The sequence below is a fragment of the Pogona vitticeps genome, chromosome 3, assembly GCF_051106095.1.
Source record: "Pogona vitticeps strain Pit_001003342236 chromosome 3, PviZW2.1, whole genome shotgun sequence".
NCBI lineage: Eukaryota > Metazoa > Chordata > Lepidosauria > Squamata > Agamidae > Pogona > Pogona vitticeps.
This window is the reverse complement of record NC_135785.1, coordinates 47815905-47829566: the sequence shown is the minus strand read 5'-3', so window position 1 is coordinate 47829566 and position 13662 is coordinate 47815905. Positions and strand designations below refer to the sequence as shown.

The following is a 13662-nucleotide window of genomic DNA, read 5'->3' as shown; positions in this document are numbered from 1 at the left end:
TGTCCTCTTTTCCTACGGCCTTTTTTCTTAGCATTATTGTATTTTCTTGGGAGTCTTGTCTTCCTTTAATATCCATAGCATGATAGCCTCAGTTTATACATTTTAGTTTCTAGCGATAGTTCAGGCTTGATTTAATTCTAGAGCCCACGTATTTTGTATATATCAATGAAGTCATGATTTTTGTCTTCTTAATATTTAACTGTAGTCTTGCTTTTACACTTTTTCATTTGCCATTCATCAGTTGTTTCAGTGATGGGTGTTTTCAGCCTCTAATATATCATATGCATACCTTAAATTATTACTATTTCTCCCTCAAATGTCATATAAGCAAGCCTTTGTGGAATGAATAAAATGAAATGTCATGGATATTATGAAGAAAAATATAGATTACTAGATGGGCTAAAAAAGAATTATTAGTACAATCCTTAGTTATTAATCATTAGCATGAACAATTATTATCCCTTGATTGGGAGGATCACTGGGAAGTAGCCTGGTGTAGTTGCTCTTAACTGCAATATTTGCAAGTAGTTTGATGATAGGTGAGATTCAGTTCTGCCTGGGAGCTCTTGACAGTCAGACTCTTTCTAAGTAGGGACCTTGCTCATTCTAGTCAGGGCATTGCATCGCCAATTAATGCTTTTGTTTGCCACTTGCACATAAATTTTAAGAAAACCATAAGTGGGGTTAAGTTGTTCATGCCTCTAGATTATGTATGGACTTGAAATGATACTGTTGTATGCTGTGCCACCATAGTGGGAACCAAAGCACAGCTCTCCAGGCCAGAACCACACTTGATGGATGAGCTTTCAGACGTAGCGGGTTGTGTCTAGGCTATGATCTCTGTTGATAATAACTGTTGCAGTACAGGTATTTAGAAGGCAGAGAGAAGAATAATTGGAGGCAAAGACAAAAAGACTCACTGAAAGATGATTTATAAGGAAACAAAATATTTAGACTCCTTGCCTCCCCCTGTTCCCCCTTCAGTGGTCCAGTAAAGGTATCACCCCTTCCTGCATTTGCCTCCCTCTTGTGTTCTTTGATTTCTTTAGTAAGTGTGTTGAACTCAACTTTTGAATACTTAGAGATAAGCCCTTATCAATCAGCAGTTAAAATAACAAAACCTCCCATACTGCTGAGCTGGATAGAAACTCACCCAAGTTTTGGGTCACAGTCTGTATGAATTTTATCTAAGCCAGCCTTGGATGGGGCAAAGTTATTCATTGAAGAGGTCTATTCTAATGTAACATTTTGCACTTCCTTAAGTAGCCTGGCAGTTTACAGTGAATATTTTTAATTGGAATGCTTCGTTTTAACCCACTAAATCATCAACTTAGACTGATAGATGTTGGCAGCAGATCAGTAGAGTGAAGTGATCTGTAAACAAGCATGGCTTTTATAGCAGGAGAAGGAGAGAATTAGTGAGTGTTCCCTTTGTGTCAGTGAGGAAATTGCTGCATGGCCTTTCTAGAGTGAATTAGCCATATGTAGCAACGGAACCTGTGTGCCAGAGCAAGATGAATACGTCTTGGAAGTACTGTGTTAGCTTTATATTTCCTGTTATCTTGAGAACCGTTGTGTAACCCCCTTCATGTTTTTTTAACTCTCATAAATTATTTTACAGAATTTCTTATTTATTGACAATTATTTATAGTAAATAAATTCTAAATATAATGGCCTCTTATCCAAATATTCATGTGTGACACTCTTTTCAGCTACATATGTCTAACTTTGCTTATTTACCTCAAATAAGAAAAGATTCCAAATCAGTTCCTCCAAGTCCTTTTCGTTGGTTGTACCGCCTTTTCTTCCCCAGTTAGTACAGATGAAAGCTTTCATTTTGAGAAATGAAAATAAATTGCTATAAGCGGTAATAATTGTTTGTCTCTTTATTAAGATATGTTTCAATGATTTATATGTTTGTCAAACACTTGGCAACTTGGCAGAGGGAAAGAAAATCATATTATTTTGGTTTGAGTTAAGAATACAGTATAAGAAGAGCTCTGATGGATCAGGCCAAGGACCCATCTAGTGCAGCATCCTTCTTTTAAAAATTCTCATCAATCTTTTTCTTTGGCTATTTTCAGATAGAAGAAACCAGAGTTGGAATGTCTTGTTCTTGGGCTTTTGAAGGTGCACTGAATGTCAGCTTGCTTTATCTAACTTGAAGAGCAAGTCTCAGCTTAAGAGGACATGGGATACTGCTATGCCTGGAACCATGATCAGGTACCAGAAGAAATTTAGGTTTAGAATGAAAATGATATTCATCAGAACAGCTTTACATCTTATCCTTTCTGTTAGTAAAGTATGATTTCCCTTCTCCCAAAAGAGTTGTCACCCTTGTTTTCACATTGGGAGGTATATAGTGGTGCCTCGCTTAACGATTACCTCGCAAAACAATGTTTTAATGGGCAAAATTCGCTTCCTGACGATCGGTTCCCTGCTTCAGGAACCGATTCTTCGCATTACGACGATCAAAACAGCTGATCTTCTGGGTTCAAAATGGCCACCCGCTGTGTAAAATGGCTCCCCGTTGTGCTTTAGGATGGATTTTTCGCTGCACAGGCATTGGAAAATGGCCGCCCTATGGAGGCTCTTCACTGGACACTGAGGTATTTAGCCCATTGGAACGCATTGAGCGGTTTTCAGTGTGTTTCAATGGGCTTTTTTATTTTGCTTGATGAGGATTTCGCTCTACAGCGATTTAGCTGGAACGGATTATCCTCGTCAAGCGAGGCACCACTGTATATATTTATAATTTAACTTTAAATTTGTGGTCTTTGCCCCCAGGAAGTAGAAATAGATTCCTTATAGGGCCTTAGTTATATGCCTAAATAAATATAAATGTAACATATGGAAGGGCATTATGAATGGAAAACATTTGTCTTGCGAAGCATGGCCATAGGAACATTTGTCTTGCGAGTCATCAGCCCCGTTGCCCAAACCATTTGTCTTGTGAGTTTTTTGTCCTGTGAGGCATTTGTCTTGCGAGGCACCACTGTACTAGTCAAAGGTGCTACAGAACTTTCCTCTGTTGTTGTTGTCCTCATTGTTAAGCATGCTGTAACAGAGTAACACAGTTCCTGTTTGAAAATTCTCATTAATGTTTGACTGTATGGTTCTCCCACCTGGATATACTGTTATTGTGGTGTGTGGTAATATTGTGATACTTTGCAGGAACTAATCTATACTATGTAGCAATTTGATCTACAGAGACTTAGTTATAGTTATTTTCTTTCTTTTCTCCCCCCCCCCCCAAGAGATGAAAACAACCGTAAATGATTGCATTTGTTGTAAACTGGTGGATGCTTTGAAAATGAATGTGCTGAAACCCAGGAGTAGATACTTAAGTTGGTATCATGGATTGTATACATCACCTTAAAAAATTTAAATGAACAAAAATTGGTCTTTGATGAATAAAAACATTGGTTCGCTATAGCCGATGGTAGTTACTTGATAGCATTTGCCACATAAGACTTATCTGGCCAAACAGTTTTATTAATAGACACACACCATTATTTAATGAAGGTAAAAGAGCCTTTTTTGTTTTGCAGCTGTGTGTGTGTCGGCAATTGTGCTTCTCTCTATGCTGTTCCAATATTCACCGCACGCCTTAGCCTTGTTTTCATTGTCATTTGCCCCACACCCCTTCCAGCTGGCAGGGTCTGTATCATAACCTTTGAGACTATGTTGCAGGGATTTGATTGGTGGCGTCTGCCTCTGTGATGAGATTTTTCAGAAGGAAGGCAAGCTGTAACTGCTGGTTTCTGATTGGCTGTCCTTCTGTGTCTCGCCCCTCCTTTTCTAAAGCATACATCACATCAGCTTCTGTACTGAAACCTAAAACAGCTCAGTGTACATCCATTCATGAATCTGTGACGTCAGTAGCTTCTGTATTCTCCTTTGCAGCGGGGTTGCAGGATTGTGTGGGTGGAATTTCCGTGCTGTATTTTACACAGCAGGTATGCGTGTATATGCTTTGCAACCCATCTTGTAGCAAGAGAAGATGGAGCAGGATTGTAGAAATGATCAGTCATGGTAAGTATATTCACAAAATCTGTCTTGCTTCAAGGAACTCTGCTTAGAGAATGGCCAGTGTTACCTTCTTGCCATTTATGATAGAGGAACAGATGGATGGTGCATTTTGAGTGCAAGTGGATTGGAAGAAATGCTGAAAGAGACCATATTACAGCCAAAAATATTTCTGTGTCTCACAGCTGCTTGTCCATTTCCTTTTCTATACAGCACATGCAGACTTCCTTCATTTGCAGTTGTGGAATTGTGTAATGGTGTTTCCATTTGTTTAAAATCTGAGGGAATGAATTTCAATGGCTCTTTAAAAAGGCAGAAATGCAAATATTAAGGGAGATCATTGCAACTGATTTCACACCAGCAGATTTTTCTTTGTCTCCTTCTGAAAATGTAATCCTATTATCTGATGGAGGAGCTTCGGTTCTCTTGCTAATAAATTTTAAAATGCATGGCAGTATGTTTTGGGGCAGATAAAGGAATCATATTAGCCAGTTTCTAGTGCTATTAATGAACTGATCTTAACTATTTTAACTACTGGTTAAATTCAGTTCATTTACTCAAATGAAAACAGATTGCTTTCAGCTGCAGACACATCATATTAATATCTATGTTTTTAAAAAGCAGTTTTAAAAACAAAATTGCATACCTAGGTTTTGGTTTTGATATACTGCAATGTAAATCAAAATAAGTCCTGATCTGTTTCTATTTATTGAGAATTAATGTTTGATATTCAGTCTGGGGTTTAACTGAAATCAGTGGGAAGGTTTTTGTGAACCAGTAAGAGAAAAAGCAATTAATCTTATCCCTTTCTTAAACTGAGTGCAAAGTATAAGTGTCATAAGTGAAGAAAGCAATGTTAGAGAAGTACTTTAGAATGGAGAGTTTTGGCTTTTGTTCATCCTGAAAATCCATGTCAGATTACAGCATAATGTTTCCTATATTTATTGGTGAAACTGGAAATAATTAAAAGCTATATTTTGACACTGTGCCAAGATTGAAGTTGGGAATAGAAAAAGTGGTGGTTCGATTGCAGTGTTTGGAAAAAATGATTGTGCCTTTCTTTTAATTGAGACACCTACCCTTTGACACAAATTACTTCTTTTCTATGTTGGTTTATCTCCACAAATGAATGTAAGGTGCATATGCAAATATTTATTAACCTCCTATTTCACAGTGGGGAGAACTTTATTTCTTATCTATTATTGTTTAATTTTACTGTGACAGCTTGACTGTCATTTTGAATCTGTGGCTAACCTTCCAAACTATAATAACGGTACTACAGGTTTAAATAGCAGATTGCATATTCATTAATTGTGAAATGCTAAGCTTGACATCTGGTCAACCTCTTCAAATAAATTCTTGAGAAAGGGCATTATATTTCTTTCTTTTGGTTTGGCATGGCCAGATTTGTTCATTCTTGTACTAGTATTTGGTAATGGATTGATCAGTTTCCTGTTTTATGTATACCATTATATGGAGTCATTGTCTTAGCTTTGAAACTGGTGCCCATTGGATTTGAATCAAACTATTAGTTATGTTTCAATCTCACAGAAACCAACAGGACAATTTGAGCATGATTAAACATTGACATCAATTGAATGAAAGCATGCCTAACTTAAAATGGACTCAACTCTTTGTTAATCTTTTGGTTGATATTAGAAAATACAGTGTGAAAAGCTCAGGGATCAGAAAAGAAGTGAAACACAAATTCTCAATTTTTCCATAGTGGTACGTTAAAGATTAGTAAATGTTATTTGGCAGGCATATATATGTGTGGTATGCAACCCACTTAATCAGATACATGGATCAGTTGTCAGATTATTAAATGCATGCAGGGTTGAGCAGAGGGTTGGACTTGATGGCCTTATAGGCCCGTTCCAGCTTCACTGTTTTATGTGGAATGTTTGTGTGAGGTTTTAATTAGTTGGGTAACAGGGAACTGAAATACAAAATGGATTAAAGTGACTTTACTTTAACCATGAGTGACAAACAGTAGATGAGCTGATCATATGGATGTCCTTGCACTGATGAGTTGATCAGTGGTATAATTTTAAAAAGCCTATATTCCTGCTCAAACAACAGGAGATTGGTTCAGATTTGTTGAGAACAATGTTTCTAGTAGATATTCTTGCACTACAATTTCTAGAAATCCTGGCCAGCTTAGTTAGTGGCAAAAGCTTCTAGGAGTTTTAGTCCAAGAACATTGGGGACTCAAGGTTGGGAATCACTGGTCTAGAGAATAGTATAGTGATGATGCCCAGCTGTATACCTGCTTATCAGTTGCTGGCCACTGTAATAGTGCTAGGTGAGGGCTAATTAACTGAAACTGAAACTTGACAGTAGGCTGGCTTTGTGGGATCAAATCTAATAACTCAATTAGAGACATGTTCTAATGGGATGGTGCTCTTTGAAGAAGCCAGAGGGACATCCTGGGACTTCTTCTGGGCTCATTTCTGTCCTTGAGGCCAAGTCATCTTACTGGTCTGGAGTGCTCTGGTAGGTTTGCCAATTATGATCAGTTCTGGATAGATATAACCTGGATGCACTACTTTTCTTCTAGAGTACTGCAGTGTGCTCTGCATTTGGCTGTCCTTGAGGATGACATAGAAGCTGTAAGAAATATAGAAATGTAGTCAGAAACATCATAGACTGAAATTGTGTTGGTAAATATAGTAAATTACAGTAGAATAGGCCCCTTGAATCAATGGATATTTGATGAGCCACCTTCTCTGCAAATTCCATTGATTCACATGAACCTACTCTGTGACTTACTTTAGCACAGAGTAGGCCTGTTTGAATCAATGGAAATTATTACATTGGATCAGTAGATCTGTGTTTGAATCAATATTTGTCTTCTAGTGCAATTTACTTTGCTAAGCAACATGATTTTGGTCATACGGAAACCATATTATATTGGTTTTGAAGGAATTGTATTGGTTGCCAATAAACTTCCAGTCTAAATTGAGGAAGTTATTACTTTTAAAACCCTAAATTACTTGCATTCTCAATGCTTAAGGTACATCTGCCCCCTTAATATTTGCTGGAAGGGCTTTCTGTTTCTTACTATTTGAAAATACGAAAGAGGATGTTCTGGACTTAAGGTTTTAGTTGTGAAATACCTTGGCTTTATTTAGTGCCTATGCTAACATTTGGCTGTGAAGTTCCAATCTGGCTGTTGATCTGAGCATTTGCACCTAGTTGTGGCTTGACTTTCTACTATTAAATTATTAATTGATATACAGTATAAACAAATGTGTTCTTACTCATTTGTTTCACTGAATCTCTCTTTGAAGTTCTCTCATTTAATGCTGGCCATCTTCAGATTGAAGACAGAGTGTTCTGCAGTACTGAAGAGTTCTCCCACTGGTTTTAGAATACAGTACTATAGTTTCTGTCACTGCATTTATTAATTTGTGTGAAGACTGACCCATTTACCATATGCAAAGTTTGTCTGTTTTGCATAAGGCAAACAAGCCACTTAACTACCCAGTAAGCTTGTATATAATAATGTGCCAATTTGGGCATTTTCCATCCATCTCATTAAATGGCTTATAGTTGGCTTATACCAGATAATGGTACTACAAGACATGTTGTGGTTTCTGTTGCAACAGGCTGACATAGCTTCTTCCCCTCCAAAAAAAGCTAAATGTGTTCTTGCATGAGGTCAGCAGGAACACATTTAATGTTACATTAAGACAGGAATCCTAACAAAATGTGAACAAACAAAATGATACTGCATACCACTATATGTTCCTGCTTTATATAACTGGGTAGTCAAGGCAGGAAGGCATAGCTTTGTGTGATGTCTGAACCCAGGATGCTATTTGTCATCTAAATCTCTGATTTTAGGCCTGGCTTTTTATAGTACACTTAACCTAGGTTTGGATGCAATATGAAATAGTTGCTTTGTGTTCTGTTTCCATATTCACATTGAAAGGAAAAGCAAATGGATGGACTCAATGCCATATTACCTATGATTTATTAAGGCAGAAATTCTGGTTGAACTTGAGATTTGAATGAGGCATTGTGTGCCATCCACAGTACTCCATTTATATGGTGCTTAAATAATCCAGTAATTCTTAACTACATATGACAACAATGTGCGAAGTATCAGTTCTTGTGGATCTGACGTTTGAATTAGAACCAATTCTCACTCTTTTTTTCATGCATTGTGTAAGTGCAGATGGCAGCTGCTCTGGTGGACTTCCATCTCCAACCTGGTCCGATGTATGTCCTTCCAGCATCCTTATCTATCAATTGGCATTACAGCAGATGCTTTGAAGACCAGTTGGGCTCACTGTTGCCACCAAGGCTACCTCTAAAGTGTGCACATGTGTGACTCTGTCCCCCTCCGCACAGCCTTCCACCTTCTCTGCACATCGACAGTGATTGCTTTCTGCCCTTTGGTTCTGGTTGTGACGGAACCCTGTGCGGGGGCAAAGTCGTGTGTGTGAGGGGCAGAGCCCCACCCAGCAGGGCTGGGAATTTGAGGGAACATTGGTTGGGACCTCTGCATCCAAGCCAACTGGTCTCTGCTGCAAAGAAGTTGGCAACTGCTTATCATCTTCAAGGCTCTCAAACCATTTCTGTAACTCCTCCAAGGAAGAACAATCCAAGCAATAACAAACAACATGGCTGTCATGAACTGCATAAACAAGCAGGGAGGCATGCCTTTGTCTATTCTACTCTGTCTCACCCAATGCTTTTGGAAGTGATGCATTTGGCACTCCATTCATCCTGTCACACTCCCATCTAGTGCTTTCAGAGAACACTCTGGCAGAACCCCTCAGCCACATTTCTTTCATAATACATGAATGGGAGCTCCATCAGGACATTGTTGACACCTTAGTGAGGAAGTGGAGCATATCATTGATAATGTTTGCCACTAATCAATGCTCCTGCTTTTGCTGCAGAGCAGGAATAGCTCACATGTTTCTATGATCCCATGGACTATGGGGCTGCTCTACATATTTCCTCCATTCACTTTAATTCTTTGAGTCATAGTCTGTCTCAAGGAAGAAGGAGGAGCCACCATCCTAATAATGTCATGATGGCCAAGACAACTTTGGTTTGCCCCTCCCCCCAGTGTGTTTGGCTTAGCATTGGTTCCTTCGTCTCCCAGACTGCCGAACCTGCTCTCCCAAGTTGAAGTTCACTAGCCAGACCTCTCATCAGTTCACCTGACAGTGTGGAGGATATGAACTCTGCTGATATGTCCCATTTAATTTTGGATGTTATACAGGTTTCCAGGAAGCCATCCACTTAATGCTTCTGCAAGGCTAGTTGTAGAACAAGCAATAAAAATGATGTCAACCCCTCAAATTTTGTGTTCTGCCACTCTTCTCAAGCACCTTCTGGCCACTTCTACATCTTGCTTAAGCCATTTTTCTTGCCAGTCTCAGGGCTGTGCTGACCATGATGTGCAGCAGCAGTCTGGCATGTGGTGTCCCTCACATCATGTGAAACAGTTGGCAGAAGAACAATGGCAACAGCTCCCGCAACCACATAGAGAAGAAGCCTTGGAGCTCCATTCCCACAGTGCTTTGGATTGTGCACAGGAGCTTGGCTAGCCTGTAGCAGGAGCAGGAAAGCAGCAGCAACAGCAGGGAAAATGACATGTGGGAAATAGTTGGAGGGAATGTGATAGAAGCACATAAAGTTTTACTGCACCTGGGACACCAGTGAAAGTTCTGTCTGTGGAGCTGAAAATGAAGGGGACACATCTTGAAGAATGTGGCTGGGCGTGGCTGCTTTATTCAAAGTGTTTCAAGCTATATTTTTACTCAGAAGGAGCTCTTTGTAGCGTTCCCCATTTATTTGGTCAATGGTTCATGTTTTGTTACATAATTGCTCATGCATGTTCATGTTGCTGAGAGGCGGAGCCGAGCAAGATCTCATAAGAGGCGGAGCCTGAGTTAGGGTCAGTCAGATAGTCAAGGAGTCAGTAAGCGTAACAGAGTCAGTAAGAGTGGAATATGAGAGAAGGGGATAGAGTGTGGAGTTTGGGGAATTCTGAGGTGTGATTAGAGTTAGGAGTGTATTATCAGATAGAAGATGGTTGTTCATAATAATAAATTGATTTAAAGAAGACATCCATGAATCATTATCAATAACTGTAATCAATAAACAAAAGGTATATTTAAAAGACCTTGAAGTGTGGACCTGAATCTTCCTGAAGCAATGATGATTTAGTGATCACCTGGTGGCAGCAGTGTAAAAGAGGGGATTGTTTGCCTTCGTGTGCTTGATGGTCAAGCAAGGGGCACGAGGGGTGAACGCCACAATCTTTATCATCAAGAAGTCTCCAGTTCTGCTGTGCTTGTGGCAGAGAGAAGTGCCAGGGGTTAGGAAGGCATGAAACAGTCTGCAAAACCAGGGGAAAAAATGAAAGTAAGAAAGATGTTGTGTTGATGTTGGGCTTGAAGGGTACGAAAGCCCCGTCAGAAGGAGCTTTAGGCAAATGTACTACCCCTCTTAGATATAATAAGTGGAAAATCAACAGAAATGTATATGATTTATAAATTGCTTATGTGTAGAATGGTATGCTTGATGACTTCTGGATGCAGCAGATCCACATCTTAAAACGATATTGCCGGGAGAAAAAGCAAGTGCCTTCTCCTTCCTTCAGTTTCATGCTTTACTCCACGTCTATAATTACAACTTTGATGTGTACTTGTTACATTATTTAGATAATGCAAATGGAATTCTCATGGATATCAGATTAATGAAATAGTGTAAAAGGATGATAGAAGCTTCTCATGCTTGTGTTACATTTTTGTAAGAGATTACGAAGTCTAAATATCAAGTCAGCAATCTTTCTATGATTTTGAGGAATATATTTTCATTTTCCAACAAAATTTTGATTGCTATTTTATAGAAGTTATTATGCAGTCTTGTTTATTTCTTGTGATACTAGATTATGCAATTCTAGAACCATAGAATTGTGACTGTGAAAATGTTCTAAATAGGAACAATGCTAAAAGTAACTCACATATGATTTGACAAGTATGTAAATATAATATTTAGTTCTCATTAAATAAGTTATACATTTCTGTGGACCATATAAAGCTAAGAGCTCATTTGAGAGGCCTCTTTTTCTGCTTTGAAAGTGAATTCAAAAGTGGTAGTAATACTTTAAATAGCACAGGTTCATATATATATACGTATATATATATATTTGTTCACTAATGCCACCCAGTTAAATGGTCTGATGTTGTACCAACCTATGAATTATCTGTCTGTTATGCACAATATAAACAGTGATCTAATCAAACTCAAAATGTTTAAACAGAGTATAAAATATTTTATGTATTATATTTTTATGATATATGAATTAGTGGAATGAACCTTATGCAGTTTTGATGGTGTTTTTTAAATGCATATGTACTCCAGTAGTTTTGTCATATGCCTAATAATCTGTTTGGTTTTGATATCAGGTCATATAATGTGATAGATAGTTAAAGTCCAGCATGCCATTATTTTGCTGAAAGATACCATATCTGTGGAAGATCATCTATCAGAATTAATTTTGCATTGCTTTCTTGGGAAATTGTAACATATGATAATGTGAAAAATCTCTTGAAGCAGAGTGGTAGATTTTTTTGTGTGACGTGAATCACTGGGCGTGAGCTCTTTTAAAAATATATATAAAAATAAAGATAAGAAACAAAAATAAAAAGATGTGACTTCGATAATGGTTCTTGGACACTTTATACATGTATATTGTTCCTTTCAGGTGATCGTAACCATATAATTCTCATATCCTGTCTTTTCATTTTCATTTATGTTTTTTCTCAGGTGTTGGGGACATTATATATATTGAGAGTAAGCATTTGGTTTTCTTAAAGCAATATCTCTGCCTGCCTGCTCCATGCACATGCACACCCACAATACAATGATCAGTTCTCAGGACCCTCTGAGCTGGTCTTCCTCTACAACCGTTATCAGCAAGTCCCTCACTGAAGACAAGGAATTCAGTGGGAAGCACGGAGAACATGCAGCCACTAGTCTCCATTCTTCACCTGAGATCATAGAGGATGTACGAGACAAGGGCTTAATTCATAGCAATGCATCAGAGAGCATGAATAGTCCAGTTGCAACAACAGCATTGACCAGTGTTAGTGAAGATTCCAGGGACCAGTTTGAAAATAGTGTGCTGCAATTAAAAGAACAAAATGAATTGGAAACAACTGTTAATCAGGCCAACAAGGATAATATAGGTGGAGAGACCAACGCTGGAACAGATGATATCAAGATCCAGTTCAACAGATCTGGCAGTGGCAATGGTGGATTTCTTGAAGGACTCTTTGGCTGTTTGAAGCCAGTATGGAATATTATAGGGAAAGCCTATTCCACTGACTACAAGCTGCAGCAACAAGGTAAACTCAAGAAGCAAAATCAGGTCTTTTGCAGGAGTGTATGTGAATTGTTTTCAAGCACAAGGGCAAACAAACATTAAGCTTCGAGCATGCCATTACATCGCTGCAGCCTCAGGTTCATCATTTTGAATGTCCCATTCACCTTTGAACATTATCACAAATAAGGCAATGACCTTGTATTCAGCTGTTTGAAGACCTAGCAGCTGTTCCTTCTGCCCCTGTGTGCTTCCTTATACAGAGGCACTTATTGGAGTTCTTGGTTGTGACATTTCTGTTGCTTGTGTGCTAAGGGGCGTGAGACTCACTATTTGTAAATGATCAAAACTTGGAAGTAATGAATCAGAACATAATTACTTGTTTGTAAAAAGTAAAAATTTATACGGTGGTGCCTCGCTAGACGATGTTAATCCGTTCCATTGAAATCGCTGTCTTGTAAAACACACCCATAGGGAAGCCATTTTGCAAAGCACCGATCAGCTGTTTAAATCGCTGTCTTGCGAAGCATCGGTCCCAAAAACACCCGTTTTGCGAAGATCGCCCATAGGGAAGCCATTTTGCGAAGCCGCCGATCAGCTATAAATATCGTCATCTTGCAAAAAAAACGGTCCGCGAAGCACGGACCAAATCATCGTCCAGCGAAATTCCCCATAGGAAAACTGTTTTGCGAATCGCTATAACGATCGCAAAAAGTCAACGTCTAGCGAAAAAACCATTTTGCGGGGTAATCATCTTGCGAGGTACCACTGTACTTTGAAAAATCACTATTAAAGGGTATCTTAAAGGATTTTAAAGCATTCTGACAGTATTGTTTTAAAATCTTGTGCCATTATCTATTCAATCCTGTTTTTAACAAAAAGCAACAGAAAGTAATGGCAAATAATAAACAGTCCAGTAAACAACATAACAAATTACCTGCTCAGCATTACGTATAACAGTGGATTTTTTGCCAAACAATGTAATGACTACGGACTGAATTACTTTTAAAAGAAGAACTTTTCAAGGTCAGCCAGTGATAGTCTTAAAATTCTTACAGAAGACATGATTGTTGCAATAACCTTTAGAGCAGCGAATCTCAACTCCTGCCATAATAAATAATTCCTTGCCAAGGATAAAATAGTGTGAGTTTCTCAAAAAATATAATTAAGAAAAGACAAGTATATATAAGTTGTATGGAAATGAGCTCTGAAAGAAGGAGTGACTTATTCAGTTAATTGATTGGGAAGTTCCATCTATAGTGAGGATGTGTATTTAGAAC

At 38.4% G+C, this 13662-nt stretch overlaps 1 protein-coding gene across 3 annotated transcripts in view; it reads left to right on the top strand.

Annotated features, from left to right (window-relative positions):
• The window catches only part of MAP3K13 (mitogen-activated protein kinase kinase kinase 13), a 49891-nt gene that overhangs the window by 18121 nt on the left and 18108 nt on the right, over positions 1-13662 (top strand). The window contains exons 3-4 of one of the 3 annotated variants that reach the window (XM_020787428.3): positions 2085-2223; positions 11827-12407. In XM_020787428.3, coding sequence (XP_020643087.3) covers positions 11900-12407 — 508 coding nt within the window. In that variant the 5' untranslated portion in view covers positions 2085-2223; positions 11827-11899. Of the gene's footprint in view, positions 1-2084; positions 2224-3803; positions 4036-11826; positions 12408-13662 lie in introns of those variants that run through there. The other 2 variants (XM_020787431.3, XM_020787429.3) reach the window with 2 other exon arrangements.